At 43.9% G+C, this 25,802-nt stretch overlaps 1 protein-coding gene across 1 annotated transcript; it reads right to left on the reverse strand.

Annotated features, from left to right (window-relative positions):
* Positions 1 to 16,385: 16,385 nt before the first annotated feature.
* Positions 16,386 to 25,353, reverse strand: eve1 (even-skipped-like1). Its single transcript, XM_068336480.1, has 3 exons — positions 25,200 to 25,353; positions 20,405 to 20,649; positions 16,386 to 16,877 (listed from the first exon to the last, which is right to left on the reverse strand). Exons 1-3 carry the CDS (start codon positions 25,351 to 25,353, stop codon positions 16,386 to 16,388), a joined length of 891 nt encoding a protein of 296 aa, XP_068192581.1.
* Between the last annotated feature and the right edge of the window lie 449 nt (positions 25,354 to 25,802).

Below are 25,802 nucleotides of genomic sequence, written 5' to 3' on the forward strand. Positions count from 1 at the left end.
AACAAACAAACAAATATTTGCACCCTTGTTTAATAATGGAACGTGACCATCAGTGTACGCTGGCCCCACAGAAGCATCCACTAATGGGTGGATGTTTCTTCATGTATTGGTTTCCTTGCTTCATGTCGTGTTTTCCCAACATGATGAAAATTCACTCAGTGCTCCTCCAGCCACCCACCAGATGTCCTCCTAACGCGTTCCTGGAGCCGCTGGGGCTCACACTGTGGAGTACAGGCCATTTCATTACATTGATACAGAAATATTCCTATGCATGTCAGTTTTATACAGGGAGAAAGACTGAATGAGTGATCTGAGGAAAGACATTTTCTTTTTTGGAAGGGAACACGTGAAAGTTTTTTATTTTATGTGTATTATATTGGAGGAAAAAGAATGATGGAATCTGACGATGGTTATGTTTTTCAGTTCTCTGCAATAGAAAACAAAATACATGGAAGTAAAAAAAATTGTTTCAGTTCATAAACGACTATTTAATTGTATTTTTGTTGCTTTTTTGTTTGGTTTTGTGTCCTAATAGACTGTGGTCCATTTGATTGTTAGCACCTTTCACATGAATACACATGTACAATAAGGATTATTTTTGTGACTTTTTAAAGGAAACTAATTTACTAGTTATTTAAATTTTAAACTACTTTATATTTCATTTGTTTAGAGAGGTGGCTGTTTAATTAATGGTAACTAATTCATTTCACAAAGCAGGCCAGAGTGACGCGTCCACTCTAAACAGTGCTTAGTGTGTGTGTGTTGTCATCACAAGTCTTTGTATTAAACATTTTTAGTAAAACCTGTACTCCGGGTTTAAAAACAGATTTGAAAGTTTTCATTGTTTTGCACTGCGTACACTATTTTGATTGACTGGTATTTTTATAACATAAAACTCACCTGGAATACACGAAGAAAAACAATCACTGTAACAGAGGCTATTGCATTCAAGTCTGTTGATTCTGAAAGACTCAGCATGTGACAGGTTACAGGGGGGTAGTTAGTGATAGGGTCGGTGTAATACTAATTCAAGTGATGTGGTGCAAATCCCAGTTTGTGTGGGGGGACAGAATACTTTAGATACAAAACCTTGAGCATCTTGAACAGGTTGGGACATCTCATATGCTGCCCTCTGGTAGTTCAGCCCCTTCAGTTCTGACCCTTTTGCCTCTCTGATTCCATCCGGGTACATTTATCCAATCATGGACAGGTTTCTCACTCGTGCTTGACGTACAGATTAATGTGATCCATGTAGAGCAGGTGATTGATTTTCACCCAATTTCAAAGTCAGTATCCTGAGCCACTTTTTGTAGAACTACAGTATAAATAGTAATAGTGTAGACAAAGCATCTCTTTTATATGTGACACTGGATGTTGTCTTGGGCTGTTGGCTTTGTGCTGTCAAGCTCTTTGTGGTTGTTGGTTCTGGTTTTGGGAGGTTGTTGTGACCAGTTTTCTGGTCCACCAGCCAGACATGCAAAACTCATCGCCGGTGCATCGCGGAACCACTCACACACACACACACACACACACACACACACACACACACACACACACACACACACACACACACACACACACACACACACACACACACACACACACACACACACACACACATCTACGGACAATGGGTTGACCACCACAGCTATCTGGAGGTGGGAGGAAGCTGGAGAACCCGGAGAGAACCCACGCAGACACAGGAGAACACACAAACCCCACACACAAAGGACTCAAACCTGGAACCTTCTTGCTGTGAGGTGACAGCCCTACCCAGTGGATTTGACCCACTGTCTCCCTGAGAGTGAGAGTAAACTTTGACGCCTCAGTTGAGAACATTTTCCATATTTTGGAAATAGCATCAGTATAAATGAAAGACCACTGCTGAGGCAGATTCAAATGCAGTCAGCTGTTCAAGCCAGATCAGGATCTCCAGTTTAGCCACCAGACAGTAAATTGTCAGATGAAACACCTTTAGTCAGTACTTCCCTCTACATCCCCCTGAGCCAGTTCAGACAGGCGGTTGTATCCTCCCTCTCTATTTATGGCCCTCCACGATTATACCACATTATTATCTGAGCGGTCCCCTCTGTGTGCCCCACCATACTAAGCTCTGTTCAGACAGACTCACCTGTAATTAACCCCTCTGTTTATGGTCTCACATTATTACATGCAGCCTCTGTACAGCTGCTCCTGCACAAATATGGTCAAACACCTGTCCAGGTGGGTTGGAAATCCATGCAGGGTGTGTGAGGTACACCTGCTAACATGGAATAGCAGAGAGAACAGAACACATTCTGGGAAACATTAGAACTGGATCCGGAATTGACTCTGCTGAGGGAAAAGAAGTATCGGGCGAAACCCAGAAGAGATTGTTTGCATTGTTCTATAATAATGTACACTGTTATTGGGGCCATGAACTACTAGACCATGAAACAAGAAAGACAAAACCAGCAAACAAAAGCTTAACTTTCAATCTTTATTCTGTTGATAAATAAACTGTAAACCAACTGTGTATTCATGAGTAACGTGCAGCAATGTTGTCTTTATGCAAACATGATTATTAAAACGGGTATGAAGGAAAACAGATTTGTTTTGGAAAAAATAAATATAGAATAAAAAAACGTAAGTGTACTTACAGATTTCAGAAAAGACTTCATCATTCTAAAAACACTCAGAGACTCTCTCTCACATGAAGACAGTATTATAAGCATTACACACTGCTATTCTGAAACTCTTTAAATGTAGTTATCTAGTGTGTATTTGAGCATTTGTTGTTGTATTGGTAGTACTTCCTGACGCCCGCTGCTGTGTGTGTATGTATGTATGTATGTGTATTTAAAGCAGGTGTCAAATTATTTCCATGAATATGAAATAAATGTATATCAAAATAAAAATTTCTCACAAAACATAGTGAGGAACACTTCTTTTATTGGCTGTACATGAAGTTTAAAGTATATTTCATTCCTCAACTTTAATTAAAAAAATCAAGAAAACAAAATTATGTTGTAGAGAATGTTGCCGGTTCAGCTCTGGAGTGTCGCGCTCTTATGAACTCTGTATTACATTAAACCATGTTTGGCTCCTGGAGATCAGAAGAAAAGTAGCCACTGGCTAAGATCATAAGATAAGATAAATAGTTTGACGCTCTATGGCGAAATTCATTAATCGCGTGTGGTTCCTGGAACTCATTAACCATGGGTAACGAGGGCGCACTGTATTGTGAATTTATTGTAAGCTCTTATAGTTGTAAATGTCAGGACATATGGTAGATCTCTGTGTTGAATAAAGCCAACTGGACTTGTAGGAAAAGCTTGACGATGCTTCACCTCTCATCAGCAACAGAATGTCTTCCTCTTGGATGAAGAAGTCAGCTTTATGGGTGGAGCTGCTATTGTCCTAAAGTCAATGAACAAATCAGAGGTATATTATATTTTAGAATTTGTTTGCATTCATATCTCCAGACTTCATTACTTTAATGTACTTGTCTTTGGTCGGCCAGTTTCCTATTAGAAGTAGCTCTCCTAGTCCTTCAAATAACAAGAAATGGTTTGGCCTCAGAGTGATGCTTACCGTGCCTCTTACCTCTGGAACACAATACAACTACATTTTAAAGAATCTCAAGGTTCAGATTAGATCAAGGTTGAAAACCTACTTTTAATTTTAATTAACATTACACCTTTAGCGTACTTGTTTCGCTGTAGCTTTCATTTTTGAATTAGTTCTAATGTTTGGTGGTATTGACGAATTTTAAATGAAACTAACTAATTGATTGATTGATCAATCGATTGACTGATTGATTGATTGATTGGTTGATTGATTGATTGAAGTTGACATTTCAACTACTGCTTGTATTTTTTTTTTATCCATCTTTACCAGTTTACTCTTAATAATATACCCCTGGAAGGTGGCAAATGAGGCATGAACATCCCATTTTTCAGCTTTCACAAATAGTCACAGACAGGAATAAACTATTACTCTTGATTTCAGGAAAAAAATAATATTGTGTTTCAAAGACTAACATAAGCAATCAAAGAAATCTCTGAAACACAGAGGTAACGAAGGAACATTAAACTTGTAATGTAGTTATCTATGAGAGTCTCATTCGCTTTTGCAAAAAAAAAAAATCCAGAGTAAAACCCAGAGGAAGTAGAAACTGTAAGAGCAGAGGATGTGATAAGAGCAGACAAGACAGCACATTGGTATTTTTGGTCACTTTCCTCCATCAATGGAATGGAAGAAAATGAATCTCTGGGGCTGAATTGAAATTGATCCACATTTCCTGCCTTCACATCACCAGTCCAACAAAAGCTTGAAATCTGAAAGCATTCAGCCAATTTCCATTGAATCCATCTTGGTAAATGACTTTTATTTCTAAATCAGTTCACACATACAAACATTCATACATACATACAGTGATCACGTGACTACTTACTAAAAATCTGTGATGAGGTGAAGTCGCGTGTGCTGATGCACGAATGGATTACGAGGGATTACTGCACTTACATATATACATACATACATACGCATATACAGTATATACATATACAGTATATACAGTGTACACACACACACACACACACACACACACACACACACACACACACACACACACACACACACACACACACACACACACACACACACACACTATAATGATCACTACTTCCTTGTTGGTCTGTGCTTTCCTGATGTGTGACCATCGTATTTGACCCAAACCAAATCCACTCTGCCTTCTATAAAATGTGTTAATGTCCCTGTGACCATTCATTCCATCATATTACACAAATGGAGGTTATGACAATGAGAAGGATCTGTAAGGGTTCTTGTCCTTGCACTATAATGACTTGTTTCCACTGTAAACTTGGCCGAGGTCCCAAGTAAAAGTCTTGTAAAAAGTCTTAACACCATATCAATTGCTCCATACGGCATGTGTGCCAACACAACACGCTGCACACCATCTTTCACTGACGTCAGACAAGCACAGGTGATTGTCTGACAAGTCTAATATACTGAAAGTCATGTCTAATGGATCTACTAAGCACCACCTATGTTCTAATATAAAACAGTGTTCCATTCAGGTGGTGTTCCTGCCTTGGACTCATTAAGGTTGTCTGAACGATGAAGTGTTTATTTTGTTCAAAGTTTTTGTGTGCAGAGTTCAGTATTGAAAACGGTTTGTCTCCAGTATGAATCACTGGTAACTCGTTTCTTATTATTCTGATCATGCCCCTTCATCGTCTCTAATATATGTGTTTTTTTGTGTCCTTGTTCTCCAGTCTACTGCCTAGGCCCTTTTACACTGGATCAAAGTGTGCTGACAATGGATTATTTTGCATTACATGGAGGTTTTGTACATCTGTTTGCACTGATCTCTTGGAAGGCACCCAGTAAGCATTTGTTAACCTTCATTTGGGAATTTCCTTTCTCTTTTCACAATAAATCTCTGTGGTAACTTCAGTCATTACAAGGTAGTGGTCATAGTATGTTTTATCACCCTGTATGTGTTTATGCTTGCTCTTCCAATGTAACACATGTCAGATCAAACGCTTCTCCTTTTGCTCTTGGGTGATATTTCATCCCACGGTGCACTGGCGTCGTGTCGGAGTTTGCCCCGCCTCATGCCCTATACCAGCTGGGATAGGCTCCTGCTCCCCATGACCCGCCATTCGGATGAAGCGGGTTGGAAGATCAATGAATGAATGAATGTTATTACATTCTTCTTTACATCGCTCAATTTCTCAGCAGCAGACCTTTTGTGTCTGTTCTTGCTCTACCAAAATTAATCATGGAATTTAAAATCATTCAATAAATCAATCAATCAAGTTTTATTTATATAGCGCTTGATCATGGCAACAGACATTTCAGAGTGCATTAACAGACAGAAAAACCCAACTGAACCCTCCAGAGCATAAGAGACAGCGATGGGGAAAAACTCCCTCATTGAGGAAGAAACTCTGGGCAGGACCCAGACTCTTTTGGGCGGCCATCCGCCTTGACTGGTTGGGTGGAAAAGAAGTAAATTGAAGATAAGGACAATGTATCTTCATTGTAAGAGAAAGAGAGACCGAGAGAGAATGTCAGATAGGCCAGATAGAGTCAGAGTCAATATGGTTATAGATTTGATGCAGGTGCTGAATTAGGGACGGGAAAATCAGGATGTTTCCACCGACTCCTGGGTTTCCTTCAATACATGTTCCCCCATCACGTAGTTGACACAATTACAGCTGCATGGATGACTGTATGGCAGCAAAGAGGAAGAAAGGCAACAGGACCCCAGCAGATGGATTGATGAGGGGCAGTACTGGTGGGATGGGAGGAACAGGTCCACAGCAGATGGGTGGATGAACCTGAGAAAACCTGTGAGGATATAGAGCACAGAGACTCCAGGGAAGAAGTTGAGTTAGTAAAGGTGTGATTGGAGACTAGGAGAGAGAGGTCAGAGAGAAGGAGGAGTAACAGAGAGCTTCAGAGAAAAGAACGAGAGAGGAGCTCAGTGTTTCTTGATGTTGAGTCTCCAGCAGTGTAGGTCTATAAGAAAAAGAACTTAGCAACCTAAGCCTCCTTAACTGTAACATTCTTGAAAAAGAAGCATTTTAAGTCTAGTCTTAAATAATGAGACGGTGTCTGCCTCCTGAATTGAGGTCGGGGGGTGGTTTCATAACAGGGGGGCTTAATAGCTTAAGTCTCTAGCATCCATCCTACTTTTGTAGATTCTAGGAACCACCAGTAGGCCTGTATGTTGAGAGCGTAATGCTCTAGATGGATTATATGGAACTAAAAGTTCCTTCAGATAGGTCGGTGCCTGGCCATGAAGGGCTTTGTACGTGTGGAAGAGTATTTTAAAATCTATCCTAGCTATCAAAAGAAGCCAATGCAGAGAAGCCAGCACAGGAGAAACATGGTCTCTGGTACTGGTCCTGGTCAGAACCTGGTCTCTGGCACTGGCCCTGGTCAGAACCTGGTCTCTGGCACTGGTCCTGTTCAGAACACGGACAGCAGCATTCTGAATTAGTTGAAATGTCTTCAGCGACTTTTTGGGGCAGCCTGAAAAAAGTGCGTTACAGTAATCTAGTCTGGAAGTGATGAAAGCGTGGATTAATTTCTCTGCATCACTCCGTTTTAAAATATGCCTGATTTTAGCAATGTTTCGGAGATGGAAAAAGGCCGTTCTAGAAACCTGCTTAATGTGTGTGTTAAACGAGAGATCCTGATCAAAGATGACACCTAGGTTCCTCGCAGTGGTTTTGGCCTCAAACGTGATGCCATCCAAGGTTATTACATCACTGGGCACTACATCCCTAACAGTTTGTAGGCCGGGCACAACGACCTCAGTTTCACCAGAATTTTGATGTAAAAAGTTATTGGTCATCCAATCTTTAATCCCTTTGATACACGCCTGTAATTTGCATAACTGGCTGACTTCGTCAGGTTTAATCGAGAGATATAATTGCGTATCATCGGCATAACAATGGAAGTTGATGGAGTGTTTCCTTATCAAATTACCCAGAGGAAGCATGTACAAGATAAACAGTATTGGACCAAGAACCGAGCCTTGAGGAACTCCATAACTAACCGTAGTTGACTGAGAGGAGTTGTTATTAACGTGAACAAACTGGGAACGGTCAGTTAAATAGGACTTAAACCACATCAGTGCTGATCCCTTAATACCAATTGTTTGGTCCAGTCGTGCCAGAAGAATATTGTGGTCAATTGTGTCAAACGCCGCACAAAGGTCCAAGAGAACCAGTATAGAAACAAGTCCTCTGTATGAAGCGGTTAGAAGGTCGTTGCTAACCTTGACAAGTGCTGTTTCCCTACTATGATGTTCCCTGAAACCTGACTGGAAATTCTCAAATAAACTGTTGGATTTAAGGAAATCACAAAACTGATTAGCGACTATTTTCTCCAAGATCTTAGATAAAAACGGGATATTTGAGATGGGTCGATAATTATTTAGAACAGCAGGGTCAAGGTAAGGTTTTTGGAGAAGTGGCTTGATTACAGCTACTTTAAAGGACCGTGGTACATATCCAGTTGATAATGACCGGTTAATTATACAAAGAAGTGGTTGCTTAGTAAAGGTAAGGCTTCTTTGATGAGTTTTGTTTGAATTGGATCTAACAGACAGGAGGATGGTTTAGCTGAGGACACTACAGTTGGCTGATCTGTATTGGAGAGAAGACATCCATAGAACCAAAAGTTTCAGGAGTCAGATATGTGTTCTCTGGATAGCCATTAAAATTGTGTCTCTGATGAGCCCGATCTTATTATTGAAGAAATTCATAAAATCCTTGCTGTGGAGACCTGATGGAATACTAAGCTCATGTGGTTCTTTCTCAGTCTGGATACAGTACTGAACATGAATCTGTGATTGTTTCTATTGTCCTAAATTAATGATGAATAATAGGCTGCTCTAGCAGAACAAAGTGCCTTCCTGTATTTATGTAAACTACCTTGCCATGCAGAGCGATGTTCTCCTAGTTCAGTAGAACGCCATTTTTAGGGAATGCTGTTTTAATTGGTGGGTATGAGAATTAAACCAGGGAGCTCGCATCCCCTGTTTTATAGTCTTATTTTTTAGTGGAGCAATTAAATCTAAGGTAGCATGATCTGATAGATTTCTAGTATAAACTTTTTTTGCGGGAAGGGAATTACACAACAGCCGAATGTCAAAAGTTATCAGGCAGTGGTCAGAGAAGAGAAGATTCAGTGGAAAGACAAGTAGCTCTTCAATTTCAATCCGATAATCAGGACTAAATCCAGAGTATGCTTAAACTGGTGAGTAGATTCCTGTACACACTGACTAAAGCCTATGGAGTCTAGTAATGACATAAATGTGCTACTGAGGCTAGCATTACTGTCGTCCATGTGAATATTGAAATCACCGTAAAGATAGATAGATACGTAGATATACTTTATTAACCCCGGAGGAAATTGCACATATCCACTGCTCAGGCATTACACAACGAATAAATACTGGATAAACACCAGGAGAAAAAGAAACACTGACATCACAGGACATACCACAAGACATACACTACACTAACAGACACATGCAGCATTACAGGACTTATATACTAAACTATAACTAAAATATAAACAGTATAACATAAATAACAAATAAAAAGTGAAAGTGAAAATAGCAGGAGGCCCACATGGTGGGTAAGGTACACCCTTCTTACATTGTAAGGCATCACTATCTAATATCACAACATCACAACACCTTGGCCCCCCTACACTGCAGCACAGGCTGACATCCCATCTCCTCCCCTCCATTCAACCCCCCGCTCCTCCTGAGAGAGTCATTGAACCCCCTGATGGCACAAAGGAGGACCTCAGCCTCTCTGTGGAGGCGCTGTGTGACAGCAGTCTGCCGCTGAAGGTGCTCCTCTGCTGGGAGAAGGTGGTGTGTAGGGGGGGGGGGGCTGGTGTTGTTCATGATAGCCTTAACTTTAGACATGGTCCTGCTCTCCAGAAGCGTCTCCACAGAGTCCATGCGATGCCTTAAACTCCTTAAACTTCCTTTTGTTTTAATAACGTGGTGATTGTAGATGCCATCCATCCATCCATCCATCCATCCATCTTCCACCGCTTATCCGTAGTCGGGTCGCGGGGGCAGCAGCTTCAACAGGGAGCCCCAAACTTCCCTTTGCCCCCACATCCACCAGCTCTGACTGGGGGATCCCAAGGCGTTCCCAGGCCAGTGTTGAGATATACTCCCTCCACCTGGTCCTGGGTCTGCCCCGAGGTCTCCTCCCAGCTGGACGTGCCAGAAACACCTCCCTAGGGAGGCGTCCCGGAGGCATCCGCACCAGATGCCCAAACCACCTCCACTGACTCCTTTCCACATGAAGGAGCAGCGACTACTCTGAGCCCCTCGTGAACAGCAGTGTTTCTCACCTTATCTCTAAGGGAGACACCAGCTATCCGCCTGAGAAAGACCATTTCAGCCGCTTGTATCTGCGATCTCGTTCTTTGGGTCATGACCCATCGCTCATGACCATAGGTGAGGGTAGGAACGAAGATTGAACGGTAGATGGAGAGCTTTGCCTCTCGGCTTAGCTCCCTCTTTCTGACAACAGTGCGGTAAAGCGACTGCAATACCGCTCCTGCTGCCCCAATTCTCCGTCCAATCTCATGCTCCATTGTTCCCTCACTCGTGAACAGGACCCCAAGATACTTAAACTCCTTCACTCGTGGAAGGACCTCATTCCCCACTTGGAGTAGGCATTCCACAGGTTTCCTGCTGAGGACCATGGCCTCAGATTTGGAGGTGCTAATCGTCATCCCCGCCGCTTCCCACTCGGCTGCAGACCGGACCAGTGAGTACTGCAGGTCACAGGCTGATGACGCAAACAGGACCACATCATCTTCAAAAAGCAGTGATGCAATCCTCAGGCCACCAAACTGTAAAGCCTCCTCACCACGACTACGCCTCGATATCCTGTCCATGAAAATCACAAACAGAATTGGTGATAAAGTGCAGCCCTGGCGAAGGCCAACAGCTACTCGGAGCAAGTTCGACTTACTGCCGAGAACCCGAACGCAGCTCTCACTTTGGGCGTACAGGGATCGGATGGCCCTGAGGAGAGGCCCCCTCACCCCATACCCCCGCAGTACTCCAGACAAAACACATGTAGACTGGATGGGAATACTCTCAAGCCCCCTCTAGGATCCCTGTGAGAGTAAAAAGCTGCTCCGTTGTTCCACGACCAGGACGGAACCCACATTGTTCCTCCTCAATCTGAGGCTCGACAATCGGCCGGACCCTCCTTTCCAGCACCTTGGAGTAAACTTTCCCAGGGAGGCTGAGGAGTGTGATGCCCCTGTAGTTGGCACACACCCTCTGGTCCCCCTTTTTAAAAAGAGGAACCACCACCCCAGTCTGCCACTCTTTCGGCACTGTCCCAGACTTCCACGCAATGTTAAAGAGGCGTGTCATCCACGACAGCCCCTCAACACCCAGAGCCTTCAGCATTTCCGGACGAATCTCATCAATACCCGGGGCTTTGCCACCGTGCAGTTGTTTAACTACCTCGGTGACTTCGCCCCGAGAGATTGACTCTGATCCCCCATCATCCTCAAGCTCTGCCTCTGCAACAGAGGATGGGTCAGTTGGGGTAGTTGGATTCAGGAGTTCCTCAAAGTGTTCCTTCCACCGACCGATAACCTCTTCTGTCAAGGTCAACAGTGTCCCATCTTTGCTGTATACAGCTTGGATGGTTCCCCGTTTCCCACTCCTGAGGTGTCGGACAGTCCTCCAGAACAACTTTGGTGCCGTCCGATAGTCCTTCTCCATGGCCTCTCCAAACTCCTCCCACACCCTCTGTTTTGCCCCCATCACAGCCGAGGCTGCAGTCCTTTTGGCCCGTCGGTACCCTGCAACTGCTTCAGGAGTCCCCAGGCACAACATGCCCCTGAAGGCCTCCTTCTTCAGTCAGACGGCTTCCCTGACCACCGGGGTCCACCCCGGTGTTCGAGGGTTACCGCCTCTTGAGGCACCCAAGACCTTGAGACCACAGCTCTCAGCTGCAGCTTCAGCAATGGAAGTTTTGAACATCGACCATTCAGGTTCAACGCCCCCAGCCTCCACAGGGATGCACGAGAAGCTCCTTCGGAGGTGTGAATTGAAGGCTTCACGGACAAAGTCCTCCTCCAGACGTTCCCAGTTCACCCGCACTACTCGTTTGGGCTTACCAGGTCTATCCAAAGGTTTCCTCCGCCAACGGACCCAACTCACCACCAGGTGGTGATCAGTTGACAGCTCTGCCCCTATCTTCACCCGAGTGTCCAAAACACGGTCGAAGATCAGATGATACGATCCAAAGATCAATCATTGACCTCCGACCCAGGGTGCTCTGGTACCAGGTACACTTATGAGCATCCTTGTGTTCGAACATGGTGTTAGTTATGAACAATCCGTGACTAGCACAGAAGTCCAACAACATAACACCGCTCGGGTTCAGATCAGGGAGGCCATTCCTCCCAATCACGCCCCTCCAAGTGTCTCCATCATTGCCGACGTGTGCGTTGAAGTCCCCCAGGAGAATAATGGAGTCCCCTGCAGGGATCCCTTCAAGGACCCCATTTAGGGACCCCAAGAAGGCAAAAGAAGGCCGAATACTTTGAACTGATATTTGGTGCATGTGCACAAACAACAGTCAGTCTCCCCCCCCCCCCCCCCCACAGCCTTAAGGCGTAGGGATGCGACCCTCTCATCCACCGGGGTAAACTCCAATACAGCTGTGCTCAGCCGGGGGCTTGTGAGTATCCCCACACTCGCCCTGCGCCTCACGCCTGACGCAACTCCAGAGTAAAACAAGGTCCAACCCTTATCCAGGAGTTTGGATCCAGAACAGAGGGTATGCGTGGAGGTAAGCCCCACCAGATCCAACTGGTAGTGCTCCACCTCCAACACAAGTTCCGGCTCCTTCCCCGCCAGTGAGGTGACATTCCACGTCCCCAAAGCTAACTTCTGCCGCCCGGGTCTGGTCCGTCGTGACCCCCTGTCGTCACTGCCACCCATATGGCAGCGCACCCGACCCCATCGGTCTGCCCTGCGGGTGGTGGGTCCACAGGCGTGGGAAGAATCCACCTTGCCTTTTCGGGCTGAGCCCGGCCAGGCCCCGTGGCAGGCCTGGCTCCAGAGGTGGGCCCCGGGCTTCCTCCGGGCAGGGTCACGTTTTTCCCTTTTCCGTTTTTCATGGGATCTTCTGAACCATTCTTTGTCTTGCCCTTCACCTGAGACCTGTTTGTCTTGGGTGACCCTACCAGGAGTACAAGACTCCAGACAACATAGCTCCCAGGATCCTTAGGGCACACAAACCTCTCCACCACGATAAGGTGATGGTTCCTTGGAGAGGGATTGTAGATGCATTACGGCCATATTCTTTGGTGAGATCAACCAAACGCATCCCTTTTTCATGCTTTTCTATTATCTCTGTTTGTACGGACAAAAAAACTCTTTTCTTCGTCTTTTCTTTTCCTCTTTTCTCCGTCTCTTTCTTGGGGTCCATAGTGAATACTCTAAAAGTTAATATATTTACGTAAAACTATCAGAACACCTCACGGGTCGAGGGGTGAATGAGGAGGACGCTGCATAGACACCTATCTAGCTACACACAGAGGTTCCTCTCAGCCAATGGGATGCCAGGAGGATGCTAGGTAATAGCCAATGGCAGAGCAGCTGTAAGAATTTTGTGTTCAGGAACCTGTAGGAGCTGCGAGTATCAGCCCATACTGTATTTTTACCTTTCGTAACTCGAAATTTCTTTCGTAACTAGAGGCAATATTTTCCTGTTGAGGCGTTTTGTAAGTAGAAAATTTCGTATGAAGAGACATTCGTAAGTAGAGGTACCAATGTATCTACAAACTGTATGTCATTAGCAGCACACCACCTAGACAGCTAGCGGTTGAGTGAAGCCGCTAAACACGTCATCACTGGTCAGATTAGGAAGGGGACCAGACAACAATACGGAGTCCGACATTGATTTAGCGAAGCTGCACACCGACTCAATGTTAATGACTGATTGGCGTAACCGGGTGTCATTACCACCAACATGAATTACAGTCTTACTATATTTACATTTATTAGCACATGTTAGAGGTTTTGGAGATAAAGTCAGAGAGGCCAGACTGAGATGGTTTGGACATGTCCAGAGGAGAGATAGTGAATATATTGGTAGAAGAATGACTCTCTAAACTTAATTTAACTGGGAAGTCCATGTACAGTTATTTCTTCTCCTGTCATAGCAGATGCCTTACGCCACATTGTTCACGTGATTCCTTCTGGCGAATGCTCCGTGATTATTGGTTTGGCGCTTGATTGACAGGTAGTGGGTGGAGTTGGTGAAAGTGAGCTTATTCAAATATATAGGTGGGGAGATGTGTGTGTGTGTGTGTATACAAACATACATAATATATACTGTATATACACACACATACATATATATACATACATGTAGTCTATACTGGTCCATGTAAAACACAGAAGTTGTTGTAGAGGCTTTATTGACAGAAGGCTATTGACACATCCAGGTGTTATCTAACTAGAGATGGTGAATCTGAACCCTCCTATCACTCTCCGTGTGTGCATTTAAATTTTATTTGTTGGGATTAACTCCTCCCTGACTGAATTTTCTATCTGCGATCAGAAAAGTAACATTAATGCTTCTGCCTGTTATTGTTATTGGACTTTTGCAATCACTACAAACGCTATAATTACAAACCTCTACTATCTTCAGGGAGACATTAAAAGTCACTCCATTAATTTTTTTTTATTTTTCAGCAGCATTTTCGTCAGTAAAACCATTCTGACATAAAAACATACTAAATGAAGTACAAATTTGATAGGTATTTCAAACAAAGCACCTACTGCAACTAGATCTAAATGTCATCTGATCCTGTTATTAGTATTTCTTTCTATTTTCTTCGATAAATTACTACAGGAGTGCTTCTATTGAGCACACCCCGACAAAGCCTCGCTTAACAAAAACTAGACTCGACTTTTCTCCGGGCTGGTGTGGAATACCAACAAAAGGAGAACAAACTTTTTAACTATTAAAATTATGGGGGGAAAAATTAGCGGTAACTTAATACAATGGAATCTTAGAGCCTGTTTAGATTGAATTGAGGATGTCTTTTGTGATCCGACCATTCTAACCACACTCAGGGGTGGTCAGGGCCACATTCTGATGTGTTCCGGCCCACAATGAAGGACCAAACACTCCAGTGCCATCTTCTGAGCACCACACATAATGGATTACAGGCTTCCTCTTGGTTCACTGCTGTGTAAAGTATGACTGGGCTCTGTTACCGACCAACTCTGTAGGTTCTCAGTCAACCAGGTCGAACTGATTTACTGACCAAGGTTATCAGCAGATATTTGTGACTTTCTTCTGCACATCCTATTCAGGTGGGACTGTTGCCATTTTATTGCACCTCACTGTCCATATAAAAAATATAAAGCCATAATAGGCAGTCACTGTTGTCCTCACCTCTGAGCCAGCAGAGTGGAAACATCTACACTTCCATCCATCTACACCACATTTATGTGTGACCCACAATGAAATATTTAGAATGCAGCTGAGAGAATTTAACAGTCTTATCCTGCTGCTGATTGGTCAACGGAATGTAAACAAGGGACAGGGGCATGAGATGCAAAGGTGCTCACAAAGGTGCTCATGTGGTGGGCTTACACAATGGTTTTGTAAAATGAGATCATGTCTAACACTAAACCTGACCCCGAACCTAACCCTAATCCTAAACCTAATCTTAACTCTAAACCTCACCCTAAACCTAGCACACACCTGAACCCTAATCCTAACCCCAACACTAAACCTAACCCTAATCCTAACCCTAGCCCAGTGACCACAAGGTCCCGACACTTTCCTTCTGAGTTTGCTTGGTAAGGAGAAACTTATAAAGATAAAATTACAACCTAATCAAATGCAAAATAAGAAGTTTCCTTCGATGTGCTTAATAGCATTACACCAGCCTGTCAACACCAGCCCGTCAACACCAGCCTGTCAACACCAGCCTGTCAACACCAGCCTGTCAACACCAGCCTGTCAACACCAGCCCGTCAACACCAGCCTGTCAATACCAGCCGTGTTACCAGTAACGACTTAGCAGCTGCTTCGACACATAGTGCCTACCCTTCATTTGGTTTAGGTACAACATGTTACTTTGTGGGTCACGGGGGTTGCTACAGGCTCTTAATTTAATAATGTGTTTTTATTCTTATTTATTGTACACTAACATGATATTATGTACTTTTAATGATTTACTAATAATTTTACAATCCAATACTTTTGATCGACCGACATAGAGGTAATTAAAATGACGTAAACTTGATTTTTATTTTTAACTTTTTTTTTTTTTTAAACCGAGACCAATGTACCTCAAAACGACGTAAGCTGAGGTCTGCCTGTATTTATCGGTCCTTCTGGACTGGAGCTGCGTTCCTGCCCCCAGCAGAGGAGTTCCGTACCTTGGGATGGTGTTCATTAGTGATTTGATAATGGGGCAAGAGATGAACAAGCAATCAGAACATCACTCTGACCTGGTGTGTTTGTTGAATCAACCGTAAAGCCTATCAAGATCCTGCTGAATGTTGTCACCCAATAACATGTTTGCAGTAAAACAGCGGTATGAAGTGATTCGTGTTGTTAGAGGAGACCTATACGCCGCATGTTTCCCAGTCCTGTTTAGAAGGTTTATGAGTCTCGGCTGTTGTTAAAGTGTCTGCAGAAACTCACGTGTGTTTCTGTTACGACTTGGCGAGATCCACTATGCAGTCAGGATTAATGAAAGTCTCAGAGAGTGCTGCTACATGACAGCCCTCATCTGAATGTCTGAGGCCCTTGAGTTGAGTTGTGGTTCTACACCACCTCCTCGCTCTGCTCCTGAACAGGAGGCTGGATGTTGGCTTTGAGACTGTGTGCCTGGTTTAATCCCAGGGGCTCCCCTCTGGCTTTGAGCAGCTGTTCTGGTCCCCAGTGCAGGCAGAGGGGGCAGGGACACGAGGCAGGATGCTGCACGATGCCGGTGGAGGGGGGCAAGGTGGCCGCGGTTGGAGGCAGTCCTCCCAGTCTGCTGTGATACTGGGAGAGGCGGAGTGCGTCGATGCTTCTCAAGGGGGCGCTGTAGCGACTCTGAGCTGAGGATGCAGGTGAGGAGAGAGTCAGGGAGTAGTGGTGGTGGTGGTGGAGGGGCAGGTGTGAGATGTGGGGCAGGATGAAGGGGTATGGTAGAGTGGACGATAGAGAGGCGCGGCCCATCAGAAGTGTCCCGGCGGGATTGAGGAGAGGATGGGGCCACGGCAGGGAGTGTCTCTGCCGTTTGTCCTTCATCCTCCGGTTCTGGAACCACACCTGGAGATAGGAAGGAAAAAGATCAGGAACAAGATCAGGAAAAAGATCAGGAACAAGATCAGGAACAAGATCAGGAACAAGATCAGGAAATGCAGCAACAGAGCGTCCACTGCCTCTGTGGTAGTTAGCAAAGTATCTCCAGTCGTTTTGGGTCATAGTTTATTGCAAAAGATTTGTTGACTTTACATTCCAGTCACATTTAAAACGTAGTATAAAGGTATATTATCTAATCTTGATCTATCATAACTATCCTCCTTCCCAGTGACGTGTGGTGAGGTTCATGGCTGGTGAGGCACTGATTTCATCATAATCAGATTCACAAACATGAACCCACAGCGTCGCTTATTCACAGTTTAATAAGCAACAGTGAGTGGGTTATTTTTCAAGTCTCATAGCAGAATTATTTACACGTACAAACTGTAACACCTAATTAGCAAATTTGATTGAAAAAATGTTGTTATGTTGTTTCCTACATGTTTATATGTTACGTTTACTTATAAATGAAGTCCATGCGCCGCTCCTTCAGAACTAAAGCAGAGAAAACATCTGAGTTGAGATGTGTAATCCTCCATTTTTATAGTAAGGCAAGAGGAGAGGAAAACAAATGAAGGCTGTAGTTTACTGTCACTTCTTCTACGGCCCAGGAAGAGGAATCCTCAGCCGAATCCCTGGGATCACCAGCGCCCCCTACCATGAGGCAGGAGAACATCGTGCCTCACTTCGTGTCTTTTCCCAGCGGTCTCAGGACCGCTCAACTCCAGAAAGACGTTACACACAAAAAGTTGTTGACAAAAAACACTGTACATTATATACATTATCTAAATAATACAAATTTACTTCATAGAGCAAACATGTTTGAACATTTTAATAGCAACATATTACCATCTCGCTGTTTAGCTACCAGCACAGCTAGTTGAGTCATTGATCAATCCATGATCAATCCATTGATCAATCCATGGTGAGGCTAGCTGGTGTCTCACCACAGATCTCTGATCAGTATTTCAGCAGTAAATGTAAAAATTCAGCTATTTGGAGTAAATATAACCTAAAATTGGTGACATTAAATAGAAAACAACTTTATAATACGCATCACTGGATAAATATAACCATTTAATTTATTTCTTCTATTTTTAATTGTTGTTCTTTCATGATGGCAGGTGAGGCCGTATCTCACCTGCCTCCCCTGACCGCACGTCACTGCTCCTTCCTACATCTTGTCTTTTCTCATCTTCGCCGTTGATGTTTTAGTTCTAAAATAAATGCCACGCCTCGTTAGCCTGCAGACGCCAGCATGCTGTCCAAAACCACAGATAGTCGAGATCAGTTTAAACAAACCAGATTATTTTGTTTTCTTCACTTAACCCCTGCTTTTGTGTGGCGGCAGAAACTCAAAGCTCACGGGGACGAGTTGGCCATGTTTCCGTCCCGTCTTAAATTATTTTACCAGCTTATAGAATCTTCCAGAAGGCTGTGCTTCTAAAATGTCAGGTGGCAGCGTTTACGAGACTTTGCCTCGGATTCCTGCTCTTTCATAAAAGACCCTCCAGTGGTTGGTAGAAATGTGGAGGCTTTTACTGCACATTAAAGCTGCTACACTGGGCCAGTGGGCCTCTATGTCAAATGCAGACACTGCTAAAGCTGTCACTACTCAATCTATCACTCTGAATGAAAAGAAAAGAAAGAGGGGAGATGATGAAAACCTCATGGCAGATGGGTGAGGAGCTATGTCAGATTGTTCACGTCTTCTTTTGACCTGAAAATTTTTGATTTTTTTTTGTCTGTGTCTTTGTTGTGGCTGTAAACCATTGAGGTAAGCCAACAGAAAGTCTATCATCTCTATCAGTGCTTTGTCACAGCTTTAATCTCTGTGCAGAAGCACAAACGTAATTTCAGTTGCAATAAATAAGACATTCTATTTGTTGTAAGGAAAGGAGCAGCTGGAGGATCGGTTTTTACCCTGATCCCTTGGGTCAGTTGATCACATGATTGCTACCTGATTGAAGAGCGATCAGACACATCATAGTCTTGGGGTAGACCTGCTCTTTGACCTGGTTAGACGTCTACTTTGCATTGGGCATTAGAAGTGTTCACAGACTATTAGATATGGTTTCTTCATGTCACTCTGATGTTTCCCAAGTAGAAATCTGGAATGGATTTCATGTGACATGAACTGGGACTTGGTTGACTTGAATGTGATTTGGTTGTGTTTAGCCCAGAGGTGGTAATCGGTAGCATTGTGGAGTCCCTGGGGCCGGCTCAGCGCTGGAGCTGAATGCTAATGAGCTCAGCATAAAGGCTTTAAGAATTTACAACACATAGGCTACCTACCCCTTGAACCATGTAATAGCTTGATGTAGCAGATTAGCTTAGCATAAAGACTGGAGACTAAATGTGTCCACCAACACATCCACAGCTCACTCATGAACATGTTTTCTTTATTTCGTTGGTACAAAATTGTTGTGTTACGGGTCATTTTGTGTTGTTCTGCTTCCTAACGAGTGCAAAGTGAGAGGACGGATCACACGCCACGATCTTTAACTCAAGGATTAATAAAATGCTGGGTTTGAGACAGATAGGGAGAACATCTAAAGCTTCACAAGACATTACAATAAGATGAAAAATAAAAACCACGCATGTTGAAAATGTGTGGACATCATGATTCCAGTCATCGACTACACAGCTGTGCTCCCACTGCAGCAGTGGTGATGCAGGTCTCACTGCAGATGTCATATAACTACAGACGGGAACACTGATGAAGACTGTGGCTCTGGGTGTCAGGAGGAAGAGTTAACAGTCATGGTGTCAGTAAGTAGTAGGTAGATGAGTCAAGCTAACAAACACGCTTCTGTTTCCTTGAGTGAGCTGCGTGATGAGATGGGTGTCTTTAGAAAAGGAAGATTTGAACCAAATTATTATATTTTTAAAGGGATGGTCATAAAGTTACATTATAATACTGATTCTGGGGGAAAAGGGAAACAGTTGATATTTATTGTCTGTTTCAAAACTTTTAGTCCGCTGACTTCATTTGAAACTATAGTGTCTGAAGACACCAAAATATATGATGAAACCTGGATCATTGAAAGACACACACACACACACACACACACACACAAACACACACACACACAAACACACACACACTGAGGAAGAGACATAGGAACTGATTAAATGATCTCTTGAAAATCTAGTCAAATTTTTAAAAAAACCTATTTTCATTATCTTGTCTTTTTAAAATCTTAGTCAGTAATTCTATTTGTGACACTGACTAGGGGAGGCTTCACTGTATTGATCAGCGGGGACAGAAAGTATTCGTTTGATCAGTCCTGATTAGTTGTTTGTAAAACCCGTTATTAGTTTTTAAATAGTTTGGTGATATTTAGAATGTTTTATCTCGGTTTAGTTCCATGTCTTCTGTGCTGCTGCCCGTTAAAACGTCTCCCCGTTCGGCTGAATCCCCTCCATCTGCAGTGTGGTGAACGCTGGTGAAGGAGGGCCCTGCGGCCCTCCAGACGCCCCTGCGGCCGTACCTTGATGGTGGTCTCCGGCAGGCTGAGCGCCGCGGCCAGCTCGCAGCGCCGGGGTCTGGACACGTAGCTCTCCTTCCGGTACTCCTGCTCCAACCGGGACAGCTGCTCGCGCGTGAACGCCGTCCGGTGCCGCCGGTTCTGCTCCAGGAGAGCGCTGCGCGCGCACGGCTCCGCGCGCTCCTTCCCGAGGGGCGCGGGCGTGACGGCGGCGGGGGCCCCCACCGGAGTCCTGCTGGGGCCCGACACTGACACGGAGACAGGCGTGGGAGAGGAGACATGTCCGTGAACACACACACACACAAACACACACACACGCGTCTGTCTCACCTTTGATGAACTTTTTGCAACTTGATTTAGAAAAAGTCAGACATGTTCCAGTAAATGACGCGTCAGCAGCTGTAAAACCTGCTTCATCGATCTATTCCAATAAAGAGTCGATAATTATATCCGTGATTAGTGTCGACAGGATTTTTCCTGTCATGTGATATCATCTTGTTCATAGGAGCCAAAACTGTTTAATCTCTCTCGTCCCAGGCATCATTGAGATAATCTAGATTAAGGATGAAGTTACATTGACTAACTCTTTGTCAGGCGAATTGAATTTATTCTTATGCAGCCGATCAAACACGACACTAAACAGTTCTAGATTTGTTTCAATTAAATATTCAACTGGATAGAAGTCACTGTATTCCGTGTTTGGGTGAAAATAACAACAAAATAAAAAAATAAACTTGTTTCCACCTGAATATTATTTGAGACGCAGTAACTGAAGCAACGAGGTAAATCCTGTGTCAACACCACGCGTGGATCAACCATAAAACGTGTCGCCATTACAATATTAGTTACCGGCTTTCAAAATGGAATTAGTGTAATCTCTTAAAGCGTTGTCTGTAGTGAACAGAAACATGCTGACCCGGCGTGAGGAGCCCCGTTTGGACCCGAGGAGAACCCACATTTACTTACGCATCTGTTTGTGTGTTTGACGTGGAGAATTTGTGGAGAAAAAAAACTTCCTTTCCTTGATTGTAGATCGAATATTCTTCTTCTTCTTCTGCCGCTTTTCTTTGGTGAACATGCAGTTTAATAATTTTTTTTAAACTTGTTTTTTGTTACGCTCACACACACACACACACACACACACACACACATACACACACACACTTTCTGTGCCACCGCCGTCCTTCCTCTCCTCCCGTGCGTTCTGACTCCGGGGCCGCTCCTCTCCCTCCTCCGCCCTATCAGGTGCTCCAGACGGGGCCGTGGGTGCGCGTCGGCCCGGCGCGGCGCGGCGCGGCGCCGCGGCCCGCAGAGGTGTTAAAGGTGTTAAGGTATAAAGCCTTTGGTCTCCGTCTCGGCCTTTGTACTTTTGTTATGGAGAATTAAAGACGCACAGGCAGAGACAGCAGACAGACCCTCATTGTTCTCCGCCGTTTGATGTTGGAAGTAAATCATTACAGACCTAATGGCTCCAAAACGTGCGAGGTGTCGCAAAGTGGAACGGAATAATAGCAGTCCGTGATGCAGACGACTCTGTGTTTATTATTATTTCTTTTTTTTATCGGTCAAATAACTTATTCTAAAGACATTTCAGTTTCCCAATAACTTTATGTCAATGAAACAATTTATTCATAAGGTTCTATCTTAATGTGGGTTATTTTTGACGCACTGAAGTTTATTCCAACCACTTATCCATTTTTTCATATTATTCCTGTGCGTAAACTGGAACCTTTTGCGTTAGTGTTTCATTTTGAGCTTCAACTTCCGATATTTTTCAATTAATAAGAAAAAATCTTTCGGTGTGGTTTGGAAAATTTCTCAGAATCGTTTGTGTGATCGTAAATTTAAGTTTAACCTGGACGGTCGATCAACTGAAATGAATGTCTGTTAAAAATTGTCAGCATTTAAATCAACATTAAAACTTTGTTTTCAATTTTATTACGTTTATAATCTACGAGGATTGTTAATCCAGCGGTCACATGACGAGAGAGGGGACAGTCTGAGGACAGACAGACGGACGCCAGGTCGGGTGGAGTCAGGAAATGTGTCATTCTAAACACACTGCTGGATGCTGCTGAATATGGACCCATACATTACATTTGATTTAACATTTAGAGATACATGATTTATCATGCTCACACACACACACACACACGCACGCACGCACGCACACACACACACACACACACACACACACACACACACACACACACACACTAGTGTAGGTGTCAAAGTCTGACCAGAATTACTAAATGGATAAATATTAAAAAGGTTTTACAGATGGACAATAAACCCAGACTAAAAACTGGAGTCTCCTGAATCTTTGTCTGCACACAGAATTCACCTGTGGGAACATCCATTCATCTCATCTACCTCCACATTAAATTTAAAACGCACACTAAACATTGTGGTTCATTGTAAAAACTAAAAGTTGTAAAGGTCTCATGATGTTTGAGAACAGTGTCTTATATTCAGTGTTCAGTGTAACAGTCATTAGTTACACACACGACTCTGTCGGTGTATTTATCCGTGCCTACACACACTTCCGTGTGTTTCCTGTATCAGCATCAATACATCCACAGGAGGGCAGCGAAATATGCATATGAGACGTATGCATACGAGAAGAACACATTTTCACCTTCCTTTTTTCAGGTGGTGAACAGCTCTTTGTTCACCAGTAGGGGGAGCAGCTCCAGGGCTGTGACTCCTTTACTGTAGTACTGTACACTGGAGTCTCTCAGCACGTTGATCAAGAACTGCCAGGCCCTGTAAAGGTCACTACCCACAGTGAAGAAGGCCGGGCCCCCGCCCATCATTAAACCACCTATAAATACCAGCAGTCAGGACCCAGCCCACTAAGACGCAGACAACTGTACAGGTGAACTTTGACACCTCCAGCCGGTCCATTCTGTGTGACAGACAAGACCCGTCAACTGAAACGTGACTGCCTTCGGGTTTTCTCGCCTGGAAAATACACATTTTTCTAATGTTCAAAGACACTCTTTATGCATTAGTAAGAAATAAAAAGTAAGAAGAAGAAGAATTTATGCTAAGAGCATCTCTGTGGCTTCAAAGAAGGAGACTGTTATCAAGTAAATCACAAATTCAAATTTCTGGCTGCAGTACAATAAGGAAAACAACTGTGATATGAAAGAAAACAAGTAGGCATATTATAATTATAATTATAATAGTAGTAGTAGTAGTAGTAGTAGTAGTAGTAGTAGTAGTAGTAGTAGTAGTAGTAGTAGTAATAATAATAATAAAATAATGATAATGAGCTTTATTTATACAGTATTTTTCAGAACAGAGCTACGGAGTGCATCTCAGGGTAAAACAACATATTAAGTAGTTAAAATTAAAATTCACCAATAGCACAGAGACATCAAAACCCTTCCCTCAAATATTAAGGGAAATATGATTAGAAAGTCATAGAAATGTATAAAAATAGATTACATGGATGCAAATAAGTAGATGGATTGAAAAAAGAAAATAATTACAATCTGAAAAAACTTAACAAACAAGAAAGACTTGAGAAGTGATTTAAAAGATGTCACTGGAGCTGCCTTTGTTGGAACCTCAGGCCATGAGTTCCAGGCCTGAGGGGCCCTGACAGTATTACCTGGTCCCCTTCAGTCCTGAGTCCAGACTTTGTTAGCAGCAGAGCCCTCCTGGGGGGTCAAAGGCTGTAAGGGGCTAGCATGTCTCCAATATTAAAGGGAATGAGCCACAAAGTGCTTCATTAATTAGTCAAACTTTGGTATCAATACAGAAAGTGACTGAATGATCAATGAAGAGAGCCTAGAACAAACCCGATGTGATCCCATCTTTAGCGTCAGATGAAGAGCGAGCAGCTGCATTTAAAACAGCGATGATGTGCGTAATGACTAATTCATTTCAATCTGAATACAAAGAACAGCAGTAGTGAAGTTTTTTAAGCATCGGTGACATCACAGGATCAATCAAAGAGAAAAGATCTGATCTTAGCTTAGATATTTCTTAGCTGAGAATAACATAATTGTACAACAATGCCTGTCATAAATTGACTGTAGACGCCACACCAGGTTTGACGGCTGTGGGTCTGATGTTTGAAGACAGGAACTGAAGTTTAAAAATAGGAGCAGATTTGGGAGAAGAAATAAAATGATTTCTGATAATGATTGATTCTCCTTCAGCCGTCTTAAGAGAGGTCATTCAAATCTTTTACCTCTGATAGAAAAGATAAAAGATGATTGACATTACCATCCTAACTGTTTTGTAAAGGAAGAAGTGTCATCCACATAGCAATAGCAGTACAGATCCCAGCACACCCAAGGAAGTCGGAGCCGCTCTGAAAAAACTTAACATGAAAGCCCCTGGCATCTGTGCAGTAACCACTGAGATGCTAAAATCTGATGGTGATAGTATTGTGGAGTGGCTCACCCACACCTTCAACCATGTGTGGGAGACAGCAGGCTTCCCAGTGACTGGACCAGAGGAGTCATCCTACTCTTCTAGAAACGTTAGGGTGACAGGCTAGTCTGCAGGAACCAAAAAGGCATTACACTTCTCTCCATCCCCGGAAAGCTCTTCACCAAGATCTTGCTCACCCATTCTCTCCCAGCCATTAGAAGTCGCTGCCGTCTCCAGCAGGCTGGCTTCATGCCTAACTGCTCCATTACAGATCACATCTCTGCCGTTCGCCTGCTCATTGAGGAGGTCATGAATTCCACAAAGATCGCCATCTATACATCAGGTTCATTGATCTGAAGGCTGCTTTTGATACCGTCTGCCATGCTTCACTCTGGAGCATCCGACATACCCTTGGAGCACCAACCAAGATCACGGCCCCGCTCAAGCTGCTCTACATCAACACACAGAGCTGTGTCCGCAGCAACGGCAGAACTCCGACTGGTTTCCCATCTCCAATGGCGTTTGTCAGGGCTGCACAGCCGCTCCTGACCTTTTAACGGCATCGTTGACCATCTGATGTCCAGGGTCTGTGAGGAAGTCCCTGGAGTATCCCTCGGTAACTACCACCTGACCGACCTGGAATATGCTGATGCCACCATCCTGCTCAGCACATCCTACAGCCAGCTGAGAGACGCCCTGGGCATGTACAGAGGAGATGCAGAGAAGCTTGGCCTTCAAGTGAGCTGGACTAAAACCAAACTCATGCATGTCCATGACGGACCGGATCCACCTCCCCTGCAGCTGGGTGATGACGTTGTAGAGCCTGTCAAGAGCTTTACGTACCAGCCCCGAGCATCTTGCCCTCTTTGCATCTTGTATCTGCACAATGTCGTACCCGCTGGTTTGCTCATGTCTTCCGCCTTCCCCCCAATCACCCAACAAGAACCATTCTCCAGTTGGACCCTAAGGCCTCAGGCTGGAATTGACCTCGAGGCAACCCCCGCACCCGATG

The sequence above is a fragment of the Antennarius striatus genome, chromosome 16, assembly GCF_040054535.1.
Source record: "Antennarius striatus isolate MH-2024 chromosome 16, ASM4005453v1, whole genome shotgun sequence".
NCBI classification, from domain to species: Eukaryota; Metazoa; Chordata; class Actinopteri; order Lophiiformes; family Antennariidae; genus Antennarius; species Antennarius striatus.

Excerpts from the sequence above, each read along its gene's own strand:
- eve1 (XM_068336480.1), bottom strand. The coding sequence starts at position 25,353 with ATGCCGTTAAAAGGTCAGGAGCGGCTGTGCAGCCCTGACAAACGCCAT. Across the intron at positions 20,650-25,199 it reads TCTTGGTTGGTGCTCCAAGG|TGTCGGGCCCCAGCAGGACT; the intron begins GTATGTCGGATG and ends TCTCCGTGTCAG. Across the intron at positions 16,878-20,404 it reads TGCCGGAGACCACCATCAAG|GTGTGGTTCCAGAACCGGAG; the intron begins GTACGGCCGCAG and ends TCCTATCTCCAG.